Source organism: Microtus oregoni, unplaced genomic scaffold, assembly GCF_018167655.1.
Source record: "Microtus oregoni isolate MIOR12 unplaced genomic scaffold, Mior012 000003F_ref0000135, whole genome shotgun sequence".
NCBI classification, from domain to species: domain Eukaryota; kingdom Metazoa; phylum Chordata; class Mammalia; order Rodentia; family Cricetidae; genus Microtus; species Microtus oregoni.
The window spans coordinates 3,860,685-3,874,585 of record NW_024543062.1 but is presented as its reverse complement, the minus strand read 5'-3'; the positions used below and the strand labels follow the sequence as shown (position 1 = coordinate 3,874,585).

The 13,901-nt window shown below is 55.4% G+C and overlaps 2 protein-coding genes across 2 annotated transcripts in view; one reads left to right on the top strand and one right to left on the bottom strand.

Annotated features, from left to right (window-relative positions):
* The first annotated feature begins 867 nt into the window (after positions 1-867).
* On the top strand, positions 868-5,900 carry LOC121444911 (cytochrome P450 2W1). The gene is made up of 9 exons (XM_041646853.1): positions 868-1,050; positions 2,032-2,194; positions 2,426-2,575; positions 2,650-2,807; positions 4,399-4,572; positions 4,888-5,026; positions 5,110-5,294; positions 5,463-5,604; positions 5,713-5,900. The coding sequence occupies exons 1-9, from the start codon at positions 868-870 to the stop codon at positions 5,898-5,900; spliced, it is 1,482 nt and encodes a 493-aa protein (XP_041502787.1).
* Positions 5,901-8,743: 2,843 nt separating this feature from the next.
* Positions 8,744-13,901, bottom strand: part of CUNH7orf50 (chromosome unknown C7orf50 homolog) — a 101,906-nt gene continuing 96,748 nt past the window's right edge. Inside the window, exons 4-5 of the mRNA XM_041648317.1 lie at positions 11,167-11,248; positions 8,744-9,897 (exon numbers count right to left, since the gene is read on the bottom strand). Of these exons, the coding sequence (XP_041504251.1) occupies positions 9,712-9,897; positions 11,167-11,248 (268 nt within the window). The 3' untranslated portion in view covers positions 8,744-9,711. The remainder of the gene's footprint in view (positions 9,898-11,166; positions 11,249-13,901) is intronic.

The following is a 13,901-nucleotide window of genomic DNA, read 5'->3' as shown; positions in this document are numbered from 1 at the left end:
GGGTCGGGGGAGCACTCCAGGTGCCTCATGTTGAGGCAGGCTGTGGGAAGCAGCCCAGCTACTTCTGGTGCCAAAAGTCACCCGCCCCGCACAATCCTATCTCAGGGGCACCTCCTCCCCAGTGAGGCCACCAGGGTTTAAGAGGCAGGATTAAGGCCCAGACAGTTGGGGCTGTAAACCTGGCCACCTGCTGTGTCTGTACACAGTCTGCTGGATAGCCTCTCAGTGTCTGGGTGGCCCTGCCCCTTACTGCAGGCTGTGGGGTGAGCTCCCTTGACTTCAGAAGACTCTGGCTGCTTCTGGAGGCCATGGGCTTTGAGGCCCTTGATGGCTGCACAGAGTATTCCGTGTTAGATAGAGATCCTGCTTCTGGAGGCTCCAATATGAAGACGCAAGAGACTCTTCTTTTCAGAATGAGGAAGAAGTCCCCAAAACCACAAGTTCCACTTCGATGAGGAGATCATGTAGAACTAACAGGTTCCCAGAGAACTAAGGACAGAGTAGACAATGGACTTTGACCATGGCACTGGAACCTGGGGGCACATGGAAGGGTGTGGATATCCTGGAAGCTTGACCCCGAATGGTCCAGGCTTAGACAACCTGTGACCAAAAAGCCTTGGCTCTTCACCTCGTACAGAGGTTCTTTTGGCCCCAACTTCAGGCTCCCCGCCACAGAGGCGACCCCACATTTCACACAGCCTGTAGCTTTAAGTCTCTTGCTGGGCTGTCCCCTGCGAACTGCTCATTCCACATTCTCGGGGTGGTGGGGTGGGTGGGGTGCCGGCACGCCCTGGGGAGGATGGCTATAAGGCACGGGGATCACGGGGCCCCTGGAGAGCTGAGGGTTTGCTCAGTTCATCTGTTCACATGATTCTGCTGCTCCTGGGTGTCTCGGGGATCTTGCTGCTTCTGGGGCTTTGGGGGCTGCTCCGGGGCTATGCCCGGCATCGCACCCTAGCCCCTCGGTGGCCCCCTGGGCCTCGCCCTCTGCCGATCCTGGGGAACCTGCATTTGCTGGGTGTGACCCAACAGGACCGGGCACTGATGGAGGTAGGGTAGGCAGTCCTATGTCATCTCACTGCCTCGATGGTGTCTGTGTTCCAGCTCCGACAAGGGAAGCCAGTGTGGGATACAAGAGCCCAGAGGCTCGTTCCCAGAGAGCAGGGGTAGGAAGTAATGCATAACCCAGGCTGGAGATGTAGCGCATTGTAGTGTGCTTATTCAGCATGCAGAAGGGCCTGGTTCTATGCCCACACTACAAATAAGCAAGCAAGCAAGCAAGCAAGCAAGCAAGCAAGCAAGCAAGCAAATAGCAGGAAGCACAGTCCAGGGTCATGGCTCAGGAGTGGTGGGCAGGGTGGGCTCCGGGAGGCATATTTGTGGGAAAGCCTGCATGGGACAGATAGAAAGAAGCTGGCAGATGTATCTAGTAGTGCCTGAAATGGGGCACGGTTGCAGATCGTTAGGCAGTGCCCTTATTTGAGAGGTGGGGGAAGGTCACTGGGGTACGGGTTCTCCCCAGGACCCAGAGGTGAAGGTATGTTGGTTGTCCTGCCTCTAACCAGGGCTGACAGACTCAGTGGGGTGGAGGTCCTTGAACTTTGTCCAAGGGACTCTTGTTTGTCGAGAAGTCCACACACCTGCAGACCTGACTTGAAGTGGCTCTGTCCCCACCTTTCCTCGGGTGGTTCAGGCTAGACTCCACGTGGCTTCAGGCACTAGGATCAGGTCCTACTTCAGGTCTGATTCTGGGCAGCAGATATCGGGCAGGCCCAGTCATGGCTCTTGGTGAGACCGGCACAAATTCAATTCCTGCTTTTCCGTTTTCAGGGTTTTTGGTTTTTGTTGTTGTTGTTTTATCTTTGAAGTGGAGAGGTGGCAGTCTGAACATCACCCCTTCCTGGGGAGACTGGAGGGGTTCTTGGGGTGGTCCCCTCCAGCTGGAAAGTCCACAGTACTGTTATCCTGCTAATCCCAGCTCTTGGAGGGTAGGTAGGGGTTGCCTGTCTGACGCCTGTCTGTCCCTACCAGCTCTCAGAACGCTATGGGCCAGTGTTCACAGTCCACCTGGGATCTCAGAAGACTGTGGTGCTGTCAGGCTACGAGGTGGTGAGGGAGGCCCTGGTTGGGACCAGGCATGAACTGGCCGACAGGCCCCCGATCCCCATCTTCCAGCTCATCCAGCAAGGCGGGGGTAGGTGGGCACTGGGATGCCCTGACAGATGGGGGGTCTTGGCTTCTTGGGCTGGTGCCGGGGAGGAACAGGATCAGTCTATGGCAAGCCTAGAGAGGTATGACCAAGGGTAACCTCTGAATGGGAGGGGCCTGGAGTTGAGCCTGGGGCCCCCAGTTGGGCCCCCTATTCCCTGCATGCATCATCAGGATGGGGAGTGGCTAGCACTCACGGCTCACGTCTACCCAACAGGCATCTTCTTTTCCTCTGGAGCTCACTGGAGGGCGGCTCGCCAGTTCACAGTGCGGACGCTGCACAACCTGGGGGTGGGACAGCCCCCCATGGTGGGCAAGGTGCTGCAGGAGCTGGCCTGTCTTAAGAGGCAGCTGGACAGCTATGGAGGTGAGTGGGGGCCCAGGCTGCCTTTCCCCGGGATCGCTGCCCCCCTGACGCCTGTTTTCCTCCCCGACCTCTAGGCCAGCCCTTCCCTTTGGCCCTGCTGGGCTGGGCACCCTGCAACATCACCTTCGGACTGGTCTTCGGCCAGCGCTTTGACTACCAGGACCCTGTGTTTGTGTCCCTGCTGAGTCTCATTGACCAGGTCATGGTCCTGTTGGGGTCACCTGGCATACAGGTGAGAGACCGCCATGCCACAGGGAACTGAGCCCCTGTTGAACTAAGGTGTGGGAGTGTGTGTGAGGTCAGGGCTGGTTGGTACCCACCACGTTTCCTCCTTGCCCAGCTGCCAGCTTTGTCACCCTTTGGACAAGGACCCCTGGGGCTAGGGAATGCGGCTTCCCTGCTAGAGCGTGTGCCTAGCGTGCACGAAGCCCCGGGTTTCAGGCCCAGCATCAGACACCTGCCATTCCAGCACTCTGGAGATGGAGTCAGGAGGGTCATAAATTCAAGGTCATCTTCCACTACATAGTGAGTTTGAGGGCAGCCGAAGCTACACGAGACCCTGTTTCCAAAGAGAAAACAAAAATAAAATGAGCAAGGAATGGGTGACATTGGTCAAAGATGGACATTGGTTGACATGTTTTGCACGTGAACCAAGCCTATGCTCTCTGGCAGGCCTTAGCAGTATTGTGGGGCCCATGTCCCAAAGGTCCCCCATACCCAAGCACCATTTATTTATTTATTGGTGTGAGGGTGTCAGGTGCCCTGGAACTGGGGTTACAGACTGTTGTGAGCTGCCAAGTGGGTGCTGGGAATTGAACCTGGGTCCTCTTGAAGAGTAGCCAGTGCTCTTAACCACTGAATCATCTCTCCAGTTCGTCTTATTTAGTTTTTAAGAGAATCTCAGAGCATTTGTATCTCTCTGTGTAGTTGTGGCTGTCCTGAAACTCTATATAGATCAGGCTGGCTTCGAACTCACAGAGGTCCACTTGTCTCTACCTCGTGAGTACTGGAACTAAAGATGTTCTTGACCACACGCTCTTCATCACAGAAATCACGAAAATGAGTCTTTCTTGTGCCCAGTGCCCTAAAGTTTAAACATGGATTAGGGCCACCATGCTGCTAACTGAATCCTAGAAGACACATAGTAACCAGCACGCAGCATTACAGTGGGGCCCTGACTCAGGATGAGGCCCCATAGGGGGTGGGGAGAGCAGTCACTGTGGTGAGCATGCTCTTAGCATCCCACCTGTGCAGTCAGAGCAAGCAGTGAGTTCATCCTCAGAGCACTCCCTGAGGGATGGAGAGGCGGGTCCCTCTGGATAGCTCGGGCAGTAGAAATGGTCCTTATTACTTTAGAGCAATATGTGGCATTTCCACCAGTAATTGCCACTGTAGGAGCTGCTGGAATCCTAAATACCTACTGGCACCAAACCCACTCTACCGTAAGCTACAAATTGCCCCTCCCCAAGACCTATGAGACCCCATAGCTGTGACTCCTTCTCCATGGTAGCCATCCCTCCTCTGCCCTTCCCTTTCAGCGATGATAGAAAGGAACACGTCCCTAGGCAACCATTACTCTTGGTCTTGGCACAGCCATCCAAGTGCATCAGGTCACCTGGCTCCTTCCTGAATGCCCTGAGATTCCCTCCTAGCCCCCGGACTTCCAGGAGGGTGGTGAGCCTTCAGTACTGTGTGCCTGGTGCCCTCTTGTGGCCAGGGGCAGCATTGCTCGGGGCACCTGCTGCTAGATGGATTGGCTTGCTCACAGTGACTGCACCCGTCACCTCACCTCTACCCCACCCCGCTGTCCCGCCCACTCTCAGCTATTCAACACCTTCCCCCGGCTGGGGGCTCTGCTGCGGTTGCACAGGCCTGTCTTGAGCAAGATCGAGGAGGTGCGCGCCATTCTGAGAACCCTGTTGAAGGCACGGAGACCACCTTTGCCAAGTGGCGGCCCCACGCGGAGTTACATGGAGGCTCTGCTCCAGCAGGGCCAGGTGTGGACAGGCCGGGACTTTCCCAGAGACCAGTCAGAGGCTTAGTGGCCCCAGCCCGGGGGAGGGAACTACTGAGGGTTCTTTCCCATCTGCTAGGGACCGCTGGGAGTCTGTCTCCTCCTCTGTGAGACTGGCTCCTCAAAGTCCCTGGAATGGGCACTGGGGCTGGGTGGAGCCTCAGTAAATGCCATTCACTGCCCCCCACCCGCCCGACTTCTACCTCACTTTCTCTGGGGCTTAGGACTGGGGTAGGTCCACAGGTTGGAGTTGGATTCCCCAGAGCTTCAAGCCCATTTCTAACCATCCGCCCTGCAGGAGGATGACCCTGAGGACATGTTTGGCGAGGAAAATGTCCTGGCCTGCACATTGGACATGGTCATGGCTGGAACAGAGACCACAGCAGCCACACTGCAGTGGGCAGTCTTCCTAATGGTTAAGCACCCGCATGTGCAGGGTGAGAGTCACCCTGTGGTAGGGGGTTGGAACCCTTAGGGGTCGGGGGGGGGCTCACTCATGCAACGCCACCCTCTGGCCTAGGCCGTGTGCAGGAGGAGCTGGACCGAGTGCTGGGCCCCGGGCAGCTACCCCGGCCAGAGGACCAGCGAGCGCTGCCGTACACCTGTGCGGTGCTGCATGAGACCCAGCGGTACATCACACTCCTGCCCCATGTGCCCCGCTGCACAACTGCTGATATCCAGCTGGGGGGCTACCTGCTTCCCAAGGTGCCGTCCTACTTCTTTGCTCTGACCGGGTGGACGGGGGACTTCCTGGGTCTCATATTCACTTGTCCAGGTGGTGGAGGTGGGAGGCAGGAACTCCCCTGGGTGGCGCTCTGCCCTTCCCCTCCCTCCAAGCAGATCAGCCTACCTTGGGACCCGTCTACCCTATAGGGCACCCCTGTGATCCCTCTGCTGACCTCAGTGCTCCTGGACAAGACGCAATGGGAGACCCCAAGCCAGTTCAACCCACACCACTTCCTGGATGCCGACGGGCGGTTCGTGAAGCGGGGCGCCTTCCTGCCTTTCTCCACTGGTAACTTGCTGGCCCTCAGCCTCCAGGGAGTGCCTTCACTCTTGCTTGCCCCTCTCCCCTCCAGGAGCAGGCCTGGCACCCTACACGGTGCTTTGGTTTCTCTTTCAGGCCGCCGAGTCTGCGTTGGAAAAAGCCTGGCCATGATGGAGCTCTTCCTGATGTTTGCTGGCCTCCTCCAGCAGTACCATCTGCTGCCCCCACCCGGCCTCAGCCCTGCAGACCTGGATCTGCGGCCTGCCCCAGCCTTTACCATGCGGCCCCCTGCCCAGACCTTGTGTGCAGTGCCTAGATCCTAGGGTGTTTGCACACTGCCAGAGCCTCGCTGCCTCTCCACTGCAGGCTATGGTGTGGCTGAAGCATCCCTAGCAATGAATGACGGGCAGACGGTGCCTACTTTGTCCCTCTGGACCACAAGCTGAGTACCACAGCTTTTACGTCACAGTGTACAGTGTGCCAGGCTGCCCACATTTGCCCACTGGAATTTGGAAGCTGGCCTTTTATCTGGGCATGGGGTGGGTAGATGTCTCCTGTTTAGCCCAGCATCCCTACCTTGGTCTGATACGGTGTTACCAGAAACCTACCTTCCAGGCTCCTTCATTCTGAACACTACAGACTGTTCTCTACTCTGGTTCCCAAGGCAGTCAAATCCCCAGAGTACGGGGATTTGAACTAGGTCTCAGTTTCTTCATTATTCTCCTTGCCCACCAGAGCCTACTATTGGTTATACCAACTCCGCACCAGGCCATGGGGGTCCCCAAACTCAGATACCTGGTCTATAGCCCTTCCACAGTCCCCAGTGCACCCTCCTATCTCTCTAACTAGGCAGAATCTGCCAGTCACAGTTAGGGGTGCTCCACCTTTGATTGTAATCAAGGGGACTCCAGGGAATGCTTGAGCTTGACCACAGGTGACCTTTCTGTCCCCTTCTCCTGCGAAGACTGACATTCTGGTGACCTGGGGCAAGAACACTTGGCAGAAAAGAGCATCTCCCAGATGATTTCCTGGGAACCCTCTGCCAGGTTCCTAAAGCCAGGTCTCACCGACAGTGAGTGACCCACCACGTTTCCCACTTGACCTGGCTACCAGGAGACCCAGCGCTATGGCTCTTGATCCTCCTGGCTACTCCCTCCTTTGTGCTGTTGTTTGTATTCCCTGTTTCTCTGTGTGCCCACTCAAGGCTTTGGAATGCGCAGGCTGATAACCCTGCTGCGCATGTCTGTTGTGACATGCCAGCTCCAGAAGTGCCCCTGAGACAGCGACAGACAGTGCAAGGCTTCCCCAAGTGCGGAAGGGCAGGGCTGGACGCCACCAGGAGTGGGAAGAGCCAGCTGGAGTAAATGTAAGACCCAGATCAGGTGACGCTTGGGCCCCTTCTGGCATCAACAGTCTGGTGGTTGCTGGTGAAAGGGACAGGAATGAGTCCCCCCTTGGGCTCTGATGTCACACTGCCTTGATGCTAGACCCAGCCAGGGCTTTAAAGTAACTAAACCTTAAGTGTCACAAGTGTCTGAGGGATGCAGGACAGGGCTGGGGACGGGGTTTGTAGGCGAGATAGGGTCTGAGTACAAACAGCCAGACTGCCTGAGACCCATGACCCAGGGAAAGGTGCACACTTTGGCCGGCTGCCTCTCTCCCACACGAATGCAGAATTCTGCCACTGTGCCCAAGTGCTAGGGACCTGATACAAGCCTACCACTTTTTTTTCCCAGATAGGGTTTCTCTATGCAGCCCTGGCTGTTCTGAAACTCACTGTGAAAACCAGGCTGATCTCAAACTCAGAGATCTGCCTGCCTCTGCCTTCTTGAGTGCTGGAGATTAACAGTGTTTTTTACCACTGCCCAGTTCCATCCTAACACTTTCACAAGACCCAGGGACAGCTCAACTCTGCTTCACTCAAGTGATCTGGTAGAGTTTGCAGCCCGGGGGCTACCCCAGTGTGTGCCCTTTCTTCTGCCATGTGGCATCTTGTTCCAGGCAGGAGGGCAGTGCTTAAGGCGGTAGGGACTGGACCGCCCTCTAGTGGCAGAAGGATCTGAACGGAACCGCGGCTGCTCTCACAGGCTCCTCTCACAGGCTCACTTGGACCTCTGGGCAGCTGAGGGCAGCTGAGGGCAGCCTGGCTTTAGCCCAGTTGGCTCTGGTTGGCCATCTATCTCCTCAGTGTGACGCAAGTCCTGTCCACTTGAAGCTGGGAGTGGGCGGTGGAACTCTGTCTTCTTGGGCCTTGCATCAATCAGAGCAGCTGTCACCACCCAAAGGAGACCCCTGGGAGACTGGGCCCGTTAACATCCATGTAGGGAGGGATACCAGTGTGGGAGTCACCTGATCCACCTGAGATCCCAGCCACCATTCCCTCCTGCCTCTTCAACTGTGGGCTGCAGCTCTACTAGGGCAAAAAAACATTTGGCAAGTCAGACATTTCTGTGCAACAATCAAAAATCAGAAGTAAAATGTGTAGCCTGGGGGAGGGGTGGCGCACACCTTTAATCCCAGCATTTGGGAGGCAGAGGCAAGCGGATCTCTGTGAGTTCGGGGCCAGTCTGGTCTACACAGAAAAACTCTGGTTAGAAAAACCAAAAATAAATAAACAAACAAACAAATAAACAAACAGTTAAACATGTAACAAATCCTGTTTCCTGGTGTCACATAGCACAGCTTCCCTGTAGCCTTGGTTCTGGGCACACATGCATGTTCAGAACCACCGTGCACACCCTCCTGTCACATGACCTGAACACACCATGTGTGCCCTCCTGCCACATGACCTGAACACACCGTGCACACCCTCCTGCCACATGACCTGAACACACCATGTGTGCCCTCCTGCCACATGACCTGAACACACCATGTGTGCCCTCCTGCTGCATGATCTGCAACCTGAAACTCCCTGGCTCATGACCTGATGCTATCAGTCTCAGGGCTTTATTTATTTATTTTGGTTTTTCAAGACAGGGTTTCTGTGCAGTCCTGGCTGTCCTGAACTCAACTCTGTAGACCAGGCTGGCCTCGAATTCAGAGATCTGCCTGCCTCTGCCTCCTGAGAGCTGGAATTAGCCTCAGGGTTTAAGACAGCTTATGGAAAACAAGCTTTCAGTATTTTCCGTCCTCCCCCTCAGTTCTCAGCAACAAGGTTGCACACCTCTGCAAACTTGTTTTAAATCTTTAATAAATGACAAAATTAAATATATTCAGAATTGCTTTTAAAATAAATTTCTTATGATCTAGTAGATAATATGTGATCTGTACACCTCTTTTATATAGCTCTATTCCAGGGGTGTGTAAAAGTTACTTTGATGCCAAGGGGTTGTGAGTGAGGGTTTCTGAAAGCTGTGGGCTGGACAGCCCAGGAGGCTGAAGACAGACCCTGCACAGCTCCCATGCAAACCCAGTGAGCTCAATGCTCAGTGAGTTAGACTTGCACCAAATCCTCTCTGGCCGGTCAGTGCCCTCCCTACATGGCATCTATGGATGTTTCTTTATGGTCCCCAGGAAATTCACCCAATGAGAGTAGGTTACATGCTCTGACAGTGACACGGGTCCAGACACAAATGCTTAGTCATTCTGCTTCCAACATGTGGGCTGAGACAACCCAGTGAGAAGGAGCTGGACCTACTCCTGACACTGAGGGACAACACGTGGTTGCTGAAAGCCAGCCGGGGTCAAGGGACAGCAGCCTCTAGTAGCTCCTGGCGGCCATACAGGTCCAGGATCTGCACTCCAAGTCCCCAGCAGGGCTTCCCTGTAGGCAGGTGAGTTGTTAGGCTATACTGCAGTGGCCCTCAGACTGAGTATGTAGGAGATCCACCATCCCCACACCAGGGAACCCTAGCTGATGGGGAAAGCCAGCATTGGCCAGTCTCTGAGATTTCATTCATAGAATCTGATCACAGCCACCTTGGGGCCACACACATGGGAGTGGCACCTGGGAGCTGTTTCCGGGTCTCAAGGCACCAGGACTGCATATAGGTGTGTGGGGGGGAGGGGGAGGGTCCTTCCCAGGACTTTGGAAGGAAGTCCTCAAGGCACATGACCTTCCAGTGACCTGCTTGCTCCCAAAGCCGCAGAGGAGGTAGCCAGCGTGTCCTCGGGACCCAAGGCCACCTCTTCCTGTTAGGAGAGCAGCTGTAGCACCTGCCGGAGGCGCTCCATCTTCCCTAGCTGTGCATCTCTGGCCTCGGTGTTGGCCTCATCAAGCTCCTGCATCAGGGCCTCGGCCTTCTGGACTGTCAGCTCACGGGCACTGCCCTTCAGCCCCTCGAGGTAGTCCAGCAGGGTGGAGAAGTGCTCATCAGGAACCTGGGGGAAAGAGGACAGTGTTGAGGGCTGGGGCATGGGGATCCTGAGCAGGGGCAGGGACTAGGGTTCCTCCCGGCGCCGGCCTAGGCATCCAGCTCACACTGTCCTTACGATGGGAGACAGAGCTGTGTGCCAGTGACCCCTCCCCCTCGATCACCCTGCTGCTACTTTGTCAGGACAAGAGGGGGAACATGATGAAAAAGAGGCCAGTGTGGTGGCAGGACTCTCCTGTGCTTCAGACATTCCCTATACACATTTTAAAAACTTCTTTTGAAGCCCCATCTCTAGCTCAGCCTGGCCAAGGGTGACCCCAAACTCCTCCTCCTCTCCCTCCCTCTCCCACAAGTGTGCGATTTCACACCCAGTTTATGCCGGGCTGGGGACAGAACCCAAGGTCTTGTGCCCACTAGGCAGGCACTCCACCCACGGAGCCCTAGCCGCAGCTTTTGACTTTGTTTCTATTTCAGGCTCATTTATTTTCAGTATGCCCACATGAAGACATCATACGGCGGGGAGACCAGCACAGCGGGGGCAGGCCTGTGCCTGAAGGGGGGTGGGCTTGACGGGCACAGCCCTCACTTGACGCCTCCAGATATGGGCACCCAGCACCCTAAGAGGCACACACGGAACATCCCTCATCCTGTATGACAGACAGACACTCCAGGGAGCAGCCTGGGGGAAAGCAGTGGTGCGGCCCTGGGGGAAGGGTAGGAGAGTCCTGCAGGACAGAGGGCTTATGGGAGTTCAGCACCGACAGGGCAGCTCCAGCCCCCTAACTTAGCTGTGGGGTTCTACTTCCAAATTCCATCTCTCCCCAAAGAACCAGATTCCACCTTGAGAGGAGCCCGGCACAGTCACACTCTTAGACATGCAGGTAGCACGGAGGACAAGGAAGGGATTTAGGGTCCTGGAGAACAGGGGTGGAGGGGTGAGAGAAGATGACACACCACTGTATGAGACCACAAGGACAGCCCTCCCAGGCTGCACCTCTGCTGTAGGGGCCCACGTGACCTACATGTGCACAGAGTCCCTCACTTGGACCCTGCATGCTGTATATGGATCCGGTCACTTAGGTGGGCTACCCTCTGTGCAAGGGCCCCATCTATGTGCCAGCATGCCATGCATAGGTCTTGGCACCTGGAAGACCCAGCCCCTATGCAGGGGTCCTGGTCAGGTGCTCATCTGCATGCAGGAACCTTGCTTAGATGGACACCTGCGCATGGACCCTGTCACTTGAATGTCCTACATGCCCGTATGCTGTGCACAGACCTTGTCTTTGTCATACATGTTCAGCAAGAGCCACGTCTGCCTCGTCTTCTGGAATCTCCAGCTCTCCTGCTTCCGGGCCCACCTGGGAACCAAGGCAGACACTCAGGATGGAGGACGGTCCCAGGGCTCTGAGACCAGATCACCTGCAAGCTCGTGGTGGCAAAACCTGGCTCAGGGGGATGTGCACCCTCAGCATGTCTACTGTGGGGGGTCCCTTACTTCATCTTGGGTACCTATATTTGTAACAACAGGGATATAGGATCAATTTCCAACTGTACAATTCTGTTATTTTATGACTTTAAAGGGAGCATTCTAAATTTCTTGAATCTATCAATTCATTTTTGTTTTTTGAGAGAGCCTTATAGCCAAGCTGGCCTCAAACTCACTATGTAGCCAGGGTCATCTCCCTGCCTCAGCATTTTAAGTGTTGGGATTACAGAAAGTGTGACAGCATGCTGGGCTCATTTTTTTCCCTTTGCATTTTCATGTGTGTATGCATGCATGTTTGCAAGTGTGTGTGTGCGTGTGCGCGAGTGTGCATGCGCGGGCACACAGGCACGCACACATGCATGGAGGCTGCAATCACTCTTTCACCTTGCTCACTGATGCAAAGTCTCTCTCTCTCTCTCTAGATTTTTTTGAGACAGGATTTCTCTTGTGTATCAGCTCTGGCTGTCCTGGAATTCCCTTCATAGACCAGGCTAGTATCAAACTTACAGTGATCCACCTGCCTCTGCCTCCCAAGTGCTGGGATTAAAGGCATGCGCTGCCACTGCCCAACTTAAAGCAGGGTCTCTTAATTAAACCCAGAGTTTGCCAATATGGTAAGTCTCCATGCCAGTTTGGTCTTGGGATCCCCTCCCCGCTTTCTGAAGATGGAATTTCAGGCAGGTCTCCACGCTTTTCTTCAGTTCTGGGATCCACACTCCAATCCTCCAGCTCATTTCGTCTTGGTTCACTAACTCCTCAGGCATTTCTGCCTTGGCAGTAAGGGTCTGAAGTGTGCCAGCATTAGCTGGGAGTTTCCTTATAGTCCACTGAAAGGCTGTGCATGACCCCCAGCACACCCACCAGGTCTCTACATCATCCTGGGCTGGGGGCCCAGGCTCCAACCTCAGGTCCTTGCTCTCACAAAAGCTTCATGGGACTCACAGACGGGCCATTGAAGCCACAGTTCCCACCCGCCTCAGGGCTGGGCTGGGTTCCACCTACCACCTACCTGAGTGTCCGACCAAGTCCAAGGAGGGACTCAGGTTGTGTGAGGCCTCAGGACAGTCAAGAAATACATTTTCTGACTGTGTCCTGTTCCAAGCCCAACACCCCGTATCCTTCCATCCCTCGCACATATCCTATGTCCCTGAGAGTGACTTCTCGAGAGCAGGAGGATGCAAAGAGCCATGATCAAAGTGGAGACAGGACACCAGCCTGGAGAAGTCGGCTAGAGGTTACATACAGACCAAAAACACTGAGGCTGCACCCCAGATACCTGAAATGGCAGGGCTGGGCTCGTTCTGGGTGGGAAGGAAGTCGCCATCTGGCAGGACAAAGACATCCCCAGGTCTGCCCTGGTCCCCAGCTACTCTGTGGGTATTAAAAGCGAGGCTGCACCATCCCCTCTCTGGATACAAAGGCAGAGAATCCAGGGGCCTCAGCCTAAGCACACACCAGGCTTGGGATGAAGTACAGGGACCTGTCAACATTCCAGAGGCTGCAATGCCACCTGGGCCTGGCCCACAGTCCTGCCAGAGACATGGTAGGGCCTAAATGAAGGCAGAGTTGGCTACACTGTACTTGGTCTAACTCCCAGAGGGGACCGTGCCAAGGCCCACTGCCCTCTGTGATCTTGCAGAGGATTCTGGGACCAAGGTTTCCTCTGCTTTATGAGCTATGGGTGGGAATCTCTTTCTAACCCATGTCCCCTTCCTGCATTCTTGCCTGCTGTAAGGATATCCTAATGACCAAGGCCAGGAGGAACACTCTGGACATAAAGAAAGACCACAGTCTGGTTCATGAGTTCCATCGCCCCATTAATCCCAGGAAACCTCGGCTGACCAATCACAAGGACTCCTGCTAGAGTCCCCAGCTTCAGAGCAAAGGGAAGCCTCCTGCCTCTGCAGCTCCTGCAAAACCACCTCTCCACAAGGCTCTTTGACTCTTTGGGTCCCTTTGATCTGCCTAAAAGCTGACCGGGCTCTGGCCACTGTGGCTGCTGCCATGCCCACCTGTGCATGTGGCCTCCTGCATGGCGGATCTGCTGCCATGCCCACCTGTGCATGTGGCCTCCTGCATGGCGGATCTGCTGCCATGCCCACCTGTGCATGTGGCCTCCTGCATGGCGGATCTGCTGCCATGCCCACCTGTGCATGTGGTCTCCTGCATGGCGGATCTTGCACCTGAACACTCAGGCCCTGGGAAGGGCGGCTCTCTGGGGATGCAATTATTGTGAGGCTCCAGCTGCCCACCACCACAAGCCAAACTTCTCTCAGCACCCGCCCAGTGTGACGGTTAACGCTGCCAACTTGACAGAATTGAGACCTGCACAGGAAATGAGCCTCTGGGCCCATCTGTGAGGGAGTGTCTAGATGGGGCTAACCGAGGTGGGAAGACCTGCCCTGAATGTGAGCAGCGGCGCTGTCCCAGGGGCTGGGGCTCTGGACTGAACGAGTAGGAAGGAAAAAGCGCCAGGATTCACTTAGAGCTGCCACACATGGACGCGACGTGACTAGCTGTGTCGT